The sequence below is a fragment of the Zerene cesonia genome, chromosome 27 (genome assembly GCF_012273895.1).
Source record: "Zerene cesonia ecotype Mississippi chromosome 27, Zerene_cesonia_1.1, whole genome shotgun sequence".
NCBI lineage: Eukaryota > Metazoa > Arthropoda > Insecta > Lepidoptera > Pieridae > Zerene > Zerene cesonia.
This window is the reverse complement of record NC_052128.1, coordinates 3,417,970-3,435,780: the sequence shown is the minus strand read 5'-3', so window position 1 is coordinate 3,435,780 and position 17,811 is coordinate 3,417,970. Positions and strand designations below refer to the sequence as shown.

General features: G+C 35.1%; 1 protein-coding gene across 1 annotated transcript; it reads right to left on the bottom strand.

Moving 5' to 3' along the window:
• Window positions 1–364: 364 nt before the first annotated feature.
• On the bottom strand, window positions 365–9,075 carry LOC119837272 (zinc finger protein 628-like). The gene is made up of 16 exons (XM_038362787.1): window positions 9,014–9,075; window positions 8,838–8,928; window positions 7,918–8,094; window positions 7,274–7,388; window positions 6,788–6,913; window positions 6,129–6,292; window positions 5,501–5,612; window positions 4,816–4,925; window positions 4,536–4,633; window positions 4,017–4,260; window positions 3,434–3,511; window positions 2,573–2,711; window positions 1,844–1,957; window positions 1,482–1,586; window positions 799–875; window positions 365–471 (listed from the first exon to the last, which is right to left on the bottom strand). Exons 1-16 carry the CDS (start codon window positions 9,073–9,075, stop codon window positions 442–444), a joined length of 1,842 nt encoding a protein of 613 aa, XP_038218715.1. The 3' UTR covers window positions 365–441.
• Window positions 9,076–17,811: the final 8,736 nt, after the last annotated feature.

The window sequence follows — 17,811 nt, the reverse complement described above, 5'->3', positions numbered from 1 at the left end:
TCCGATCACGTGGCGGTAACAATACGATATGACAGCGATATTACAACAGTATAATAGACGATGTCATTGCGAGATCATAATGAACGATTATTTACACTGGCGGAAATTGCCTTTTATAGGCAAGAATACATTTTTTGTAGAGTAAAAAAATATCATCGAGTTTTTTGTTTTTTATTTACAAGTCAAGATTGTCAATAAAATTAAAACGAGCTAAGTATATGTTGTCTAATATATGACAAAAAAGTTTCATCAAATTTCGTCGACTAGATTTCGCGTGATACCCGGACAACAAACAGTCTTCTCCAGTTTTAATATGTATAATAAAACAGCAAATACTTGTACCATTTTATTCATGCAATTACATAACACTTGTGTTGTTGTTTCTTAGAATTAATAAAACAATATATTTCTACATGCAGTCATCTTAGTAAACACATTCGTTTAATCAGAATCGGAGAGTGGAATGCTTTCCTGAAAAGAAAAGCTCAATTATTAAAAAATACGTTACAAAATATATTAAAATACTAGCTGCGCCCCGCGGTTTGCCCCGCGTATACCGTAGGAATATCGGGATAAAAAGTTGCCTATATTTTATTCCAGTTGTTCAGCTATCTACGTACCAGATTTCATTGCAATTGGTTCAGCAGTTTTTGAAAGAGCAACAAGCACACACACACATCCTCACAAACTTTCGCATTTATAATATTAGTAGGATATATTATAAATGGTAATCATTAATACAAAAAGTATAATATTAGTTCGCGATTCAATTGCATTAAGTATAAAATAAATGTTTACCTCAAATTTAGTGATGAATATATCCGAGTCATCTGACGGCGGAGATTGGTCAATATCCACAGCAGTTATTTGAGGGCCTTTGTAAATTAAAATGCTTCGTCATTATTGTATTTTTCTACATACTATAGTAAAAGGGTGGTTCAGAATAATAAAGCTTTGATTTTATTCTTAAATTATAAGTTTAGTTTAACATAAAACATAAACATACGACTTCATGTACGATCTACAAAGATTTCAATTCATGTAACATGCCAATGCCCATTCACGGCGTAAAACCGTACCTAAATAAATTAGGGCTTATTATGCAGTCAACTATATCTTCCAGAGCGTGTCGAGTTTCCAGATTCTACACTAGTAAAAATGGTAATAGTCGCATACTTGTAGAGCATATAAACTAAAATGCAAATTTTCTCCTGTATTTTCGAAAATAAATACTCAAAGACAAAGAATCAGTATTATTAAGTTGTCTTATATAAAACTTGGTCTCACTCTTCATGATTTATGTATTCAACTTCATGACACCATTAATTATGCTCAATCACCTTTTCTATCCTCATAAATTGTTCACTCGTCAAAACTGGCGAAACTTTTCAACTCTTTTCATAAAACTGCATAATTTCTATTGTCGTTATGGAATTTATGTGTCTAGAAGAATAGAAAACAATGAAAATTTGCAATATTACCCATAGGCATACACTCCATCGGTTCAAACAAGTCCAGAGGAATGAAATCCAAGGGCGGCGACGGCGCCGGCGGCAGCAAGGAGCAGGAAGACGTGATAATGGGACCTGTAATCATCTATCATTTGTGTTTCGAAGGTACTCGTATATTAACGATTATCACAAACACAATTACAAGAAAGAAGAAGATTAGATTCATTAGAAGTTAGTAAATACATTTATCGAGATGTTAAATGTGTACATTATACATACGTCTTCTAAATATACTGCGTAGGTAACTGCTTATGAAATTTAAAGTTTTTTGCATCATTCAATCTGTAACTAACATTATTTTAGCATCAAATGCAAGCATCGTTTTTAATTACCTGATCTCTCAGATTCATTATTATTAGTGTCTTTGGCATTCAGATTATCCAACATTTTATGGCACGACGAGGTATGTGGCTGCTGGCTCATGCAGGGTTCGCCGTTATTTCGACCTGACAAATAATGAAGATGTATGAATGTTATAATTTGTTTCATTAAGTTTACATTCATCATTTATTAAACACTGGTAATCAACGTAAGAAATAATAATATAATTACAATTTTGGTAATGGTACCTAAAGCATACATCTGTATGTCCACAGACGCGCGCCTACACAAGAGAGTCTAAACAAATGCGCATCTACGCAAACGCGCATTTACACACAAACACGCACACCAACAAATTGTCAGCAGTTACTATACAACAGGCAGGCGAGCATTCTACCGCTGAACTTAAAAAGCAGTGGTGGCTCAGTGGTGGCTCAGTGGTGGCTCAGTGGTGAGGACCTCGGACTTAAATTCGATAGGTCGGAGTTCGAGACCAGGCGAGCGTGCAAGAAATAAATTGATTTTTCATTTTATCTGCGCAAGTGGATAACATCACCACTGCTCAAACGGTGAAGAAAAACATCGCGAGAAAACCGGCATGTCCAAGGATCAAAAGTGCGACGACATGTGACATCTGCCAACCCGCACTTGGCGAGCGTGGTGGATTATGGCCTGAACCCTGTCCCAGCAGTGGGAAAATATATGGGCTGATAATGATGATGAGTATACAACAGGCATACAGGCGGGCGCGGCGGCGGCGCGGTAGGCGGTGTGCGGCTCGCGCACGGCGAGGTGCAGGCCGCCGCCGGGCCGGATGCGCGGCACCACCGTCGCCACCACGGGCACGCGGATCTGCACGCCGCCAGACGCCGGCAGCGTCTCTACGTCTATGTCCTGTGCGTGGTATGGACGAGGTGAAAATGGGGTGAAAATTTAGTTAACTCAAGATTCAGTATTGACTTACCTACTAGAGAAAAAGTATGATAGATGATAGGTTAAATTATTACTTCTATTATTTAAAAATTTTTCATTTTATAAGCATTTGAATGCTATAAAGCTAGAAATTAAATAGGGTACTTCCTAAATAATATCTAAAAGAAAATGTTTGTTTGTTTGTTTGTTAGGCCTTCTTTCACGTGGCCAACAGCGATTTTGTGATGTGATTTCTGTGTCTGGAGATAGTGTGGGGGAGACTATATATTGAGAGGATAGTTAGTATATATACGAAAAACTTCGGGTAGCAACAGCACTTATAATTCACGAACGGCTGGGCAAATTATAATGGTTTTGGTTTGAAAACAACAAAGCAAAATTTTCTCAATACTATGTACATAAAAACATAGGTAAGGTTTTTAAAAATTGTGTCATTCCAGATATAGCTTTACAGGTCCTTCAGAAGCGCTGTTAAATTGTACAAAATACAAAAAAATATTATTTATCACCGGTTCGGAAAGCAGTTTCTACCAAAAGAGCCGGCAACCATCATAACATGCGTAAATCAATGACATCAAAAAACAACTGCATAATCGCCAATCCCCTTTATTTTAATATAAGGACCAACCTATTACCTTGATAAATTGTAATAAAAATCTGTATAGCACCTTCGAATCAAATTCGTCTTCCTTCAGCACAATTTTACCGCCAACGCGTAGGTCTTCCGCCGTCGCAGGTACCAGCATCTAATAAAATAATATCCCATTGTATTACTTATTATATCCTATATATAAAAGTTTTATTATAAACGCAAAAGTTCGTAAATATGGATGGATGGATGGATGGATGGATGGATGGAAGTTGTTACACTTTCACTTAAAAACTTACATTTTTATAATCTCAATATATATAAAATTCTCGTGTCACAATATTAGTTACCATACTCCTCCGAAACGGTTGGACCGATTGTCATGAAATTTTGTGTGCATATCGGTGAGGTCTGACTATTTTTCATATCTAAATGATAAGAGTAAGGTAAAACAGCGTTTACCGGATCATGTCACATCTGTCCATCGGAATATTTAAATTTTTGAAAAAAGAACACATTTTATTTAATTTTTACATTATTTCATAACAGCTAAAGCCTGGGTAAACGGTGGGGCACAAACATATTTTCATTTATTTATGTCTTACTCTGTACATCCAAGCTACGAGTATATCTTTAAATTATGTATTCGGAGTTTGCAGCACCTGTTTTCCCCCTGGCAGTTTCGTATCCACAACCTTCACCAGCACCGGCAGCCCGCTATCCGATTGCAGCAGCGCGAACGGCGTCTGCCTGGTTGCCATGGCAACGCCCATGTGATACGTCTTTATCGGGTCGACTATCACACCGTTGCCCCACGCGCTGTCACTTTGGTCCCAAGGCTTGAGTGACTCCGGTGGTATGTACGGCCCGACTGATGATGATACTTCGCAGTGTTCTGGTGGAGATCTAGAATACGGGGGAGAGGGAGAGGGGGTTAAAAGTTTATTTTTGCACAAAGCAACAAGTACAAAGCAATATGCAGACCCTGACCTTCGGACCCGTGGTACTGTTCTCTGTGTGTCGAAGGTCAATTAATTTCTGGGCAATCTTTTCATGCACACAAATGTTTCTGCTAGTACGGTATTGGTGCTGACATATTTAAAAACCATCAGCCAACAGCAAATCTCGTATTCTTGGTAAACACTTGTTGAGAGAGTTCAACATCAAAGAATATAAAATACCTCGACTTGGGTGGTTTCGTCTTGGCCGGTTTTTGTCGATAATTCTGACACCAGATTTTATCAATGCTGATAGTCTCCCCATTTTCATCAGGATGTGCCTGTCCAAATAGAAAAGTAATTAACGACAGTGCAAAAATTGCGAAAATAAAGCCTAATATGTAAATAGTATCAACCAGAATATGATGAGATTTTATGTAAGAAGCAACTGCTAAACGCTTATAAAAAAGAGTGGGTCGGATCTATAAATAAATATAAATTTTCCTGCTGGATACCAACTTACCTTATTCTTATGACAAACCAGATTGGACTGCTGGTTGAAGCCCTTGTGGCAGATGTTGCAGCGGTAAGGACGCTCGTTGGTGTGCGTGAACAAGTGATTGCGGAGGTTTCCTTACAAATACATACAAATAACATAAGAAAACTTTTCATATCTTCTAGACTATAAGACGACCGTAAGACGATTGTTGTTTCATTTCACAGTCTAACGAATATTCTAAATTTTAATTTATATTTATAATTAAGTATTCCACTTAAATGATTATGTTATAATGGGGATAAATGTTTAAAACCATAAAACCATTAATGTGTAACTTTCGAAGAAATGGTAGTGGAAGTTAGGAAGTGGGATAGTTTCTGTATAGCGTTTTATACTACTTGTTTATTAGTTAATGTTAAAGCAATGATTTTTAAGAGCAAGTGTAGTCACAATATTGGCCATTTATTTTTAATATCCGTATTAACTCGTTCCGTCCCAGTATTGTCACAATGTATTTTCTAACATTCTCAATTGATTGCTTACGTCTAAAGGCCACATATTTTGCAGGAATGTTTGTTGACTCATAGTAACATTTCATTTTACAAGTAAGACCTAACAAAATATATATTTAAAAAGAGTAAATGTGTTTCTTTTTGTAATATGTAGTGTCATGTGAAAAAGGATAGACAGGAGCAATGAGGATAGGAACCTTTCTGATGGAAGCCTTTAGGACACATGTGGCACTTGTAGGGCTTCTCGTCGGAATGGGTCTTGCGGTGGGAGATCAGGGTCGATACGCGGTTGAACGTTTTGTTGCACACCTGACGAAACAATCTTTTTTTTAATCACTCTTAAGACGTGGAGTCTCTGCGAATATACGACTAAATAAAATATATCATATAGATACAATAAAATATATCATATCAAGTACAATTCTTTGATGATTCACTGATTACCGAACTAGTTGAGATCTGTCTTTCGGTTGTCGGTAGCAAAAATCACTTGACTTTTTTAAATAAATAAATTTAAATATGCCCCGCGGTTTCATAAGGTTATATAACGAGATTATATAAGCTATATGACCCTATTATAGCCTTCCTCTATAAATAACCTATCTAATAACTTAAGAAACTTCATAAAATTTTAACAATAAAAAAAAAAACGATCTTGTTGCGAGATTCATAGCTGCTTCATTCGCCGTAGCCTGGCACCGCCACCCGTGATCCCGCCTCAGATAAGAACTCTTCACTATATAACCTTTCCTAACCGGTCTAGCAGATTCTGTGATAGGCCCGTTCCAGCAAACTCTTTAGTTTCATAACATAAGTGTATATCACCTCGCAAGCGTACGGCCGCTCGGCAGAGTGTATCGCCCGGTGCTGGCTGAGGGTCGACAGCTGCCTGAAGCTCTTGGAGCACTCGTCGCAGTGGTAGTTGCGCTCGTCCGTGTGCGTCGGCAGGTGGCGCATCAGCGTGTATTGGTGTTGGAACTCACGGCTGCCTGCGTATTGAGACAATCAAAATCCGTTCAGCTGTTTCAGCGTGACTGACGGACAAACATCCAAACAAACAAACTTTCACATTTATAATATTAGTGTAAAGTGTAATAATTTTTTCATCGCTTCGCTTGTTGGATAGCGAATAGCGTGGTCTCGAATGAAGCATGAAGCTAGTAAAAAAAAAGTTGTCCTCCATAAAAAGCACGATAAGAACATTCCAAATACAATTATAACAAACTACCTGCGCCTCGCGGTTTCACCCGCGTTAAGTCCGTATCCCGTGTGGATATTGGGTTAAAAAGTAGCCTACATGTTATTCCAGTTGTCCAGCTGTCTACGTACCAAATTTCATTGCAATCGGTTCAGTAGTTTTTGCGTGAAAGAGTAACAAACACGCACACATCCTTACAAACAGTCGCATTTATAATATTAGTAGGATAGTGGGAAACGCAGTAACACGAACAGAAACAGGAATATAATGCATCCATAATACTTACAGATCCCGCATTCCCATAGTTTGATAGTGCGTCCATGTCTCTTGATATATTTCACAAAGTGCAGCCTCGACCGCGGATCTTTTTTGTCAATTTTGCAGGCATTCTTGCCCTTCGGTCGTTCCGCATCTGAAAAAACAATTATCCATGCGTATTCCATAATCAATGTTATGAAAAATGCAAGTAAATTAATCTATCTATTCATGCATATTTCGCTTTTATGTCCTTACATAAAAAGTACTGAAATATCTGTTTAGTTTAAGCATATATATGGATAACTCACATATTACTCAACAAGGGTAGAATGGAAAAATAACACAATGATGAAGTTAAAGAGAATCTAGAGAATACAGAGATACTAGAATCAGGGATCGACATTTTCCAAGGTGAGATTAAAATTTATTGTAGTGAAGTGTATCGAATTACAACAATTCATAATTTGCCCTGTTTCATACGCAATGTATTATATAAGTATTTTAAATAGGGTACCTGCATTGCTTGTTCCTGATGTGGATGACACCGTGCTAGGTTCGACGTAAGGCTTAGGTGTAAATATGAGTCCATTATTTTTCTTTTCTATAGATGGACTCGAGGTATCGGCTTCCTGTGGACGTTAAAATCATTGCAGTAGGTATTGGTATACTTAGTGAATTTAATAACATGTTTTGTAGTTTATATAACCTTTGTGTAATTTAGATTTAATACTTTATTTAACATCTTTGAAGATTGTTGTCATTTAAATCTATAAGTTCAAATTTTATAGTAGTTTTAACGGTAATGAAAGTGATGATTTAATTCTATTCTTAGTAATAAAACAATGCTATTTTGAACAATGCCATCAATTCATATAAAAGTAATAATTATTAAAAAAAAAACCTTAACCGTTTTCAAATTGCCAGAACTGTACCGTTTTTAATGGGACCATACGGAAAGCACCAGTTTTGAAATATAAAAAGATTAATCAAAATCAGTCCACCCAGTGAACAGTTCTGCGTTAAGAAACGCACTAAAAATACAGTCAAATTGAGAAACTATTCAATAATGAACCGACTTTTAAAAATTGAGCAAGTTCTTAATTTGGCGCTTTTTTTTTTGAAGATGGTTGAGAAAACAAGACAATAAAATGTAGTTACCTTCAAATCGTTGCTAAGATCGGCTTCAAGTTCCTTCCCAAAGGTGGAGCCAGTACCGAAACCAGGGGCGGAGACCAGCGAAGCGATATTCCCGTCTTCCTCCGTCCACGCGAACTTCGCCTGCTGATGCTCCAGACCTTCGAGGAAACCATCCCGGAAGAAACGTAGGTGGTCCAGCTGTGAGGAAATCAATGTTTCAAAATTCAGAAATTTTATTTGGCTAAAAAAGTAACCATGCTTTAATTAATTGATTGACAATTACATTACCATGTAATGATTTTACTTGGCCTGCAATAAAATTTATTAAAAAACGGCCGATTTTTCTCAGATTTCATCATGATATATGTTTGGGCAATAGGTCATAATGGTATCATAATGCTAATTATGATAATTTACTATAATGTTTTTTGGATCGGAGTTTAATAGCTATGCGTATTTTCATATTTACAATTTATTCCCAGATGTTGTTGCTAACGCCATCTTGTTTACAACCAGGGAAAGTATAGTGCAAACTACAAAAACCGTTGGTTATCTTCATTTCATAAAATATTAATAAATAACAGGCCCATTATATCAGCTTTAAACAAATTTTTGATTATTGTAAAAATATTTTAGTTCTTTTAAGAGTATAACGTAGAAATTACATTTATTATGTTTCAATAAATCACGCAAGGCACTTAGAATATTTATTTGTAATGTTAATATTTGTTATGATTATATAAAAGAAAGAAATAAAAATATTAACATTCTATATCATTGATTGTGTTTAGATTTCTTTTAACGGATTATAGACCAAAGTCAGGCTACTTTTCATTAGTTAATATAAGCACAATAACTTGATCATAACTATTAATAGTATTGAAGAAATTATTTGAAATTTATGAAAATAGGATTATTTAATTAAAAAATATTTTACGCACGTTACTGCGACCGGAATTAAATAAGAGCGGTTCGCTGTTAAACCCAAAATCCTTCTTATCATACTTGTCAACCAAGCATACCTCGTGTATACTGAAAACAAAAATAAATTAAAACATTTGCCATAAAATCCACTTGGTCATGATCGGGTGGTTTTAATAAAAAATGAAGATCGAACCTTATAAGCTCATCACCGGGTCTCGTCAGGCCGCTTTCTTTTATTTCCTCGTCAGAAAACATCTTTTATTTTTCTTATTATTCAATTATTTTTAGACAAAATACACGAGCACGTCAAACTTTCCTTTTTCACGGCGCCGTCTATTGTTAATTGTTATTCTCGTTCCTAAGATACGAGTTCTAAATTTAGAATATTTTTTAAAAAACACGCGTGATATGGCCAATTATTTTTTTCAAAATGACAGCGCAACCTATATGACCTCTTTGAACTGAAGGAGGTTAATAACCTTTATTGAAACGCAATATTTAATATTTTTTAATAGATGAATTTCAAGAACTTAATATGGTAACAGGTATAAAATTTTGCGTCTTAGGAATATTCGCATTAAATTAGTAATATTACTTCAGAAATGTTATTTCAAAAGTATAATAAGAGCAAATAGCAAGCATAACTCGGCTCATAAAAACAGAAGGCAGGAACCAAAAGTAAAAGGAATAGAATATCTTTCGCTGAATATTTTTGAGTGGTTTATTATAACGTCTAAGTGCTGTGCTCATTTCGTTCCGGAGCACTCGAAGACTCGAGGCCTCTTCACAAACTTAGTGTTTGCGAAGAGAAAATTAATCTTATGGATGAAAAATAAAAATATTGCCTCTATGCTCCTGTAATTACCCTTACGCTAGTTCGAACAAATGATTGCGCGTAAAATGTGAAGTGATTTTGTAATAAATTAATCGTGCAGTGTTTGATAAAGTCGGGTATTTTAAATTGAAGTTTTAGGTGGTAGGTACTATATTATAGCCATTTAGGTTTACAGTAATTGCAATGGGACTTGATGACATCGACGATGAATTGAAATAAAAGTTTGATATTATTGGATAAATCTACACTTACAAATATTACAAAGATAATGTATTTTTAAACGCGCTTATCTACGTAACTGATGGTTGAAATAATGTTCTTGTGATGGTATAGCCTGATTATCGTATTCTCCTTACTAAACGCATTGTGCTATAGGATTAAGCATCATTAATACGTTTTATTTGGCAATCTGTCTGTCGAACCTACGTATTTACATAAATTAAATACCATACAGTACAAGTATATATACTATGTTATGTTCTTTTATTTTTTTTTATTTTTATTATTTTTTTTTTTATGTCATAGTCGGCAATGGAGCTGGTGGGTCACCTGATGGTGAGCGCTACCACCGCCCATGAACATTTGGAGAGGCGTAAGGTCAATTGCAAACCTTTCGCCCCTACAAATGGATTGCCTGATTGGATGGACTGGATGAGGAAAGGATTGATGAAAGGAATAATGGAAAGGACTGGGAAGGGTAAGGAAAAGGATATAGGCCTCCGGCTCCCCCACTCACCGTACGAAACACAATAGCAAGCTATTATTTCACGCCGGTTTTCTGTGGGGGTGTGGTACTTCCCCGGTGCGAGCTGGCCCAATTCGTGCCGAAGCGTGCTCGACTCCCACAATAATTAGATATAGGTAGGTTACGTACAAATTACTTTTAATATCTATTGAAAACAACAACTAGTTTTATTTTCGTTTCTTTTTCTATTTCTATCAACCAAATTAATAATTAAGAACTCAGTATGTATGTAGGACATTTATTTGTCAGTCGATTAAGGTGCATTTCTTTAATTACAATTCTCCCCTTTGTGGAGTCATCAATTGAGTCTAAGTACCCAAGAGGTTTTCTGTAAGCCGGCCCGTCTAGATTTGTATTTTTTGCTCGACATGGTTGGTAGATTTGAAGATTCACAGTAATGTAACATAAAGGGGCTGTAGATAACTGAAGTAAATAATGTGTTGAACAAGCAATTTTTATAGCAATCTTGTTCGATAAAGTGCTTAACATATCAGAGATATGTTGCCATGTAAAGAAAGTTGCAAATAATAGTTTTGTGCATTAATTTGTTGTTCTGTGGAACGCCGAATGCAAACTACAAAAATCTTTAAACGGTTCTTGAGTCATAATTTATACGCGACATTCTACAAAGATACTAAAATGGAATACACGCTTTGATTTTTTTTTCAGCGCCATCTATTGTCAGTAATAAAAAACAGAATAATAAAAAAAAATTGTTCGTTTTGATGCATGACACAATTCTTATTTAAAAATATATTTACATTTATTATTATAATATTTATACTTCAAATAGGTTAGGGCATTTCAATAGCTATCTCAATTTTTTATTTTATTAAAGCGCCATCTTTCGACAACACTGTACATTAGTTAAGTTTTTTCTTTTGGTAATATTCTACGTTTTCCAAGTTCGCGAACAATACAACAGATGGCTCTGTTAGCATGATTGCTTTTGTTTGAAATGTAGAAATGATTTGTGTAGCTTTATACATTTGACGACAGAGAGCGTTGAAACGTAATCAAACAATAATTTTTAATCGGAATCATCAAACCGTCGCCCATATCAGGAATACGACTGAAGATGCAGTTTGAAAATCGAGGAAAATTTAAATACACGCTTTCTTTACTTTTATATCCTACCACTTGTGCAAGAAGTTTTGTATAATTTAACGAATAATGCACGTATTAATAGACGCCTGGATGCAAAATTATGGTGCTCATTTAGATAATATCTAATTATAAACTTATTCCATACGCATCTACTTTTTAACACAATTTTTTCATAAGTATTTTTGGATAATAATAGTTATTTAGTATTATTATTGTTCTCGTTGTTGTTATTTTAATATTAAAACTGACACAAAGCTTACAAGGAATAAAACAAAAGAAACAAATGAAAATACACGCCTAAGTTATGCACTGGTTATACTAAAATGTTTTGTTGCATTGAGGCGATACGGTTGATTTAAATCAAATGTTTGTCAATAAACAGACAACAATCTGATTAAAAATCGTAAACAAAACCTGTTTAGTAATTCAATGCACTCCATCATAGTCCATTTGACAGGATAGCAAGTGCGATTGTCGGTTTAAGATAATATAGGATACCTGGATAGGTAATTGATTATGCTATCTGTCTGTACAACACAGTTGCTAAACTCCGATCTTTTTGTAGATATGTTAGTGTGATCTTGAATTTTGAAATACCGATTCTAGTTCACAATGAATTTATGTAGTCGTGGAGTTTAAGTCGAGCCTTACTAAGGTAGTTATTAATGACTTACTACCGTCCGATGTTCTAATTAACCTCGATAAATAAAGGGGAAAAGGAAGAAGAAAAGAAGAAAGAAAATTTATAAAAATTTACCCAAGGTGGGTTTCATCAACATCGGTGCACCCAGTAAAAAGTTATAAGGTAACAAACACTTAAATGCAATCGCATTTAAGACCTCCTTTTTTGAAGTCGGTTAAGGTTAAGGTTATTAAGTCAAATAATTGAAATATGTCCTTACATTAGATGGGAGAAATGACCGAATAAAAACAGTAATTCATATTATAAGAAATGTACCTGATATTTGAAATGTACCTGAGAAATTCATATTATGAAATAATGCCTGATTTCATGTCAATAAATACGTTTTTATTTTTAAAGATAGAATTGACGCTAAAAAGGTAATCTACGATACTGAAATATCTGCACAATTGCATTTAGCCAATTTCCCAGTCGGTTGACAGGCTCTAGCCTACGAGATGATGACGTCACGGACGCGCACGTGACTCGCTGACTAGCTATTTGGCATCTAGAGTACAGGTGATGGCATAATAATTGGCAATGGATGAATATAATTTTTAGTTTTATATCATTGGAATGCTTTATAACCGAACTGAAGTAATTTTTAAAGAATGAAAAAAAAATTTATAGCGTAGCGAGATTTCGAGCCCGAGCCTTTTTGCATAAATTTCGTAATCTCGAAATATTTCAAATTGTCTATAAGGAAGTGATAAACGCGTAGCAATCGCCTCAATCATTTCATTCATATTTAAATATATGTTTAAACCTATTCTTGACTACGAAACATTTTAGATATTGTGATCTAGCAATGTTTTAGACAACATAAACAGTAAAGGTACATCTGACATACTTTGGTTTTTATGTAGAAATGTGTATGTTCATCATCATCATCATCAGTCCATATATGGTCCCACTGCTGGGATACAGGCCTCCTATGAGAGTTCAGGCCATAATCCACCGCGCTGACCAAGTTCGGGTTAACAGATGTCACATATTGTCAATTTTTTTATTGTCCGACATGCCGATTTCCTCAAGATATTATTTTCACCGTTTCGAGCAGTAGTGATGTTATCCACATGTGCACATACATTGAAAAATGAATTTATTTCCTGCACGCTCGCCCGGTCTCGAACCCCCACTTATCGATTTTGAAGTCCGAGGTCCCCACCACTTAGCCACCACTGCTTTTTTATGTGTATGTATGTTATCCAACGATAATTGATACAATACTGAACACCAACCCTTTATTGTTTTATTCCTAAAGAAATAAAAATAAACGTGTACTCTTAGTTGCAAGTAAGTGTACGCTGGCTGGGTGTGGGGGTTGGGGACCAACATTTTGTTGCTGACAATAATTCTGTCGCACGCACTACAATTTTATGAATTCCCATCATCGCTCATGTGAGGGCTTTATGCAGAGGGTAATCGATAAAAACAGATTATAATTATGTAAGTATTAATAGTTCGCGTTTCGCAGTGATCAGACGAACAATTTTGCTAATTTAGTTAAAGAAGTCAATCATGTATTAGTAATGTATTTCAATAAACTAATCTGAAGTGTAGAAATAATGATTAAACTATGTCCACTATGCGTGGTATAAGATGGAATCGCATGTTTAAGTGAAAAGCCAACGAATTTGTTTAAAGTTTGACAAAAGGCTAAATTCGAGAAACCAGGTATTTTAAAACATTATAATACTTTAATTATTTTGAATTTATGTTATGTAAAATGGTTATGTAAAGAACGATAAAAAAGGTATTATAAAACATTATTTTACTTGAATATTTTGAGTTTATGTTAGGTAAAATGGTTATGAAAAGAACAAATAGGAATAATCGCGTATTCAATTATTTTGTACGGCATAAAACCATCCACAACCGATCCAGTAACGAGAATACGTTTTGTCATTTCGTTCCGCCATTTTCTCGCACAATACTAATTCTAGAAATATGTCCCTATTGCACATCATTATGTCGACAATCACAAGGCATTTACGTTGAACGTGTCGATATTATAACGATAATGTAACGAGATTATAACGATACTAAAACGATACGATTGTGAGTGCATTATTGGATGATAGATTTCGCACGCAACGCATGATGGCATCTTAAATAGGCTCGTGTTCTTTGCTGCAATGGTTACATTATATTGAACGTTTGTCTAATTTTAACAAAAACGCAGAAATAAATCAGAAAAGTGCGAAACGGACATGCGATTAGTGGATTCCCTACATATAAACGAAAAAGCAACTGCCTCAAAAAAAAAATTGTCCCCCATCCAATATATGACCGCGCCGATCACAGCTTAACCTATATTTTATTTTTTTCTTGATAATGAGCCAATAGAAATACATAATCTCTACAAATTTCTACTAATTATCACGGTTCATGGGATACAGCCTGGTGATAGGATTTGGTGAAAATATTGATAAAACGCCTAGGTCCTTTTTCTTTTTTTTTAACGAGGAGGAAATCTTCAAAAGATGCTCTAGCTCTGAGGGAAAAGTAGAGCATGTGGGATTTCTACCCACTAAAACCTCCTCGGCGGCCAAACTCAAAGCATAATGGCAGGGATCCTGGGATCTTCTATGGAACGCACCAGGATCACCCCTAGGGCCTAGGTGATAAAATGGGGGGATGAGAGTTTGGACCATGAAAATTTAGCGTCCACGCAGCTGCTGTAAACAGCTTGTCTTCTATAAGCTGATTTTTTAATAATTACTCGTTAACATGAAGTTCTTACACAAAGATACGTAACAATGTTTGACTATGATCTCATGCAGCACAATTACAAATCAGCCACCCGTGGCATCGGTTATTAAACATTACATTCTAAGCGCGAGTTTTACAGATAATTTACTCGAACAAATTATTCCGGGTGTTGCGAGGTGCGAGCTGACAGCGGTTTGTTCATGCTCCAAATATCATTTAATATCTTTATCAAATTGCAATTTTGTTGAAATTGAAGTAAATATCGGTTGTTACGGATATGACAGTAAGTCCGTGAAGTGTAAGAAAGAACTCATCGATTGACTAAGAATTGTTTAAATTGTTTTTGTTAGGATTTAAAACGCAATAAAGTACTGACTATAAAGGATTACAGAAACAAAAAATAACTATGCTGTTCTCTTTATAATTGTATAAATATACTAAATGATGCATTCAATATATATTCGTTATAAATAAATAACATTAAATTGGTTTGATGTAGAGAGGAAAGAGGAGATTAAAGGCATATTTTTTTTCAACTATGTAACACTAGCTGCGCCCCGCAGTTTCACCCGCGTAAGTCTGTATCCCGTAGAAATATCGGGATAACAAGTTGCCTATGTGTTATTTTAATTGTCCAGCTATCTGCGTACCAAATTTCATTGCAATCGGTTCAGTAGTTTTTGCGTGAAAGAGTAGCAAACATACATCCATCCATCCTCACAAAATTTTTCGCATTTATAATATTAGTAGGATCTATCACTAATTAATCAATTTGACATCATCGGTTTATTAGATACCAAGTTATAACCAAAAATACTTAAATATTTTCACTAAAAAAACGCTATAAACATCACAAGAAAACAGAGCAAACGCTTGTAACTTACGCCGTCATATAGACAAGGATGCGCAGGCGCAGCGCAGCGGGAAACGATCTCTGACAGTAACAGACACACGGTTAACCTTTAGATTGAGATGTGAACTCACTATAATAGCTTTGAGTGTGCATACTAATAACATTGTGTATACTTATATGTAACTTAGTTGTTGGATCTGGTGAATTATACGTACCACATTAGGCAAATAAATAAATACCATATAATATTTTTATAGGACGCCATTAATGCGTAGTTTTAATACAAAAGCTAAGAAAGAGTATAAAATGGTACATTTTAAGTACCATAAATTTTTATTATAGATCCTTAATAACAAATGCGTGTGAGTGAGTGTGTGTGAAATGATAAACTGATTATTTGCTGTTTAATTCTTGTTCATACAAATTTGTTTATGAAACTGTTATAACAATTCGAAAACTTAATGAGATAAGGGAAATTATCATTTTTCAAGAAATATGTGGAATGAGGATGACTTATTTTCAGTATCCTATCCTACTTCCTGCTGTCCTACTAATATTATAAATGCGAAAGTTTGTGAAGATGTGTGTGTGTATTTTGCTCTTTCAAACAAAAACTACTAAACCGATTGCAATAAAATTTGGTACGTATATAGCTGGACAACTGGAATAACATACAGGCAACTTTTTATCCCGATATTCTTACGGGATTCGGACTTACGCGGGTGAAACCGCGGGGCGCAGCTAGTTATTCATAAATTGTTTACAGCATATTTTTCAGTATGATAAAAGTCACCTCAAATTGGTCAATTACCATGGAGTAAATACAAATACCATAGTAGAGAATGTATTATTAGACTGTGATACACACAAATACAACATAATTTAAACAGGACTATCTATACTCGTATAATTTCAACGAGTTTGTAACTTAAGTATTTGAGCTCTTATACGCTTCATGTATAAAATATACCATCCGTTGACCCATCTTTAATATGACCTCACGTTAGATTACCTCACCCGAAGATCGCAAAACGCCATCAATTAATCCAGACCGCCTCACTGATGAAACTGTCAGGTCAATCATAATCGCGGTAATAAAAACACACAATAACCTCAATAAATCTCTCATATTATAATTTACATCGCGTAACGCATAACCGTCGGATAAATTTAAATCAAAAATAAAGCGATTGTTACGGAACAAACCTGTATTGGCCGAGAAAAAATCAGATATTAAAGGCTGACCCAAATAATTAGACCAGTCCGACTTATAAATCATCTTTCGAAAAATATTTATGAAACGCAAACGAGTGGTCAGGTGGCGGCTACGACCAGAACATGCGAGGCTTTAGCTTTATCTTATGTGTGTTATCTTAGCTTATTTAATCCGGGAATAAAGCTTGGTCAAGTGGGAGTTGGAATTTTTTTTTTTTTTTATGTCATAGCGGGCAACTGAGCTGGTGGTTCGAGCTCTACGAATGTGCTGCCCGCTTGGATAGATCTAACAAATTCTGTGAGTCACATGACATTTTAATTTCATTTTAATATATTATCCATAATAATATATACTTAACTCACCGCATTGCCTGATTTAATTTGCACATCTGTGCCATATTTAGAAATATTACCACCAAAAATGTTACTTTTCCATAGATAAAAGAGAGCCTGGTAGAGATCGCTACCTAGCGATAAGGCCGCCTTTTTTTTCTAATGTACTGTTTTATTTTCACGTTCGTAATAGCAATAAAGAATTCATTTCATATAATAATTATTTTTTTTGATCTGTTTAAGTATTATCTAACTAGTATCTGAAATGAAGTTAAAAAAGGTACACAACAATTCTAATAGCTTCAGCGAAGATATATCTTCGCTCCGATACGTGGACTCGAGCCTAACCATACAGGTGGTGTTAATTTTGATCCCACAATGAGTATGTATAAATAATCACTTCATAACTCGCTCGAATATTTTATGGCAATACTTTTAACGGTAGATGGTAAATTATTTGCATGATTCATGGCAACACTGGTCGGAAAATGCTCTAGGCTTCTATT

Coding starts and splice junctions, on each gene's coding strand:
- LOC119837272 (XM_038362787.1), bottom strand. CDS start 9,075: ATGTTTTCTGACGAGGAAATAAAAGAAAGCGGCCTGACGAGACCCGGT. Junction 8,929..9,013: donor CCCGGTGATGAGCTTATAAG/GTTCGATCTTCA, acceptor TTTTGTTTTCAG/TATACACGAGGTATGCTTGG. Junction 1,587..1,843: donor TAATGAATCTGAGAGATCAG/GTAATTAAAAAC, acceptor AGATGATTACAG/GTCCCATTATCACGTCTTCC.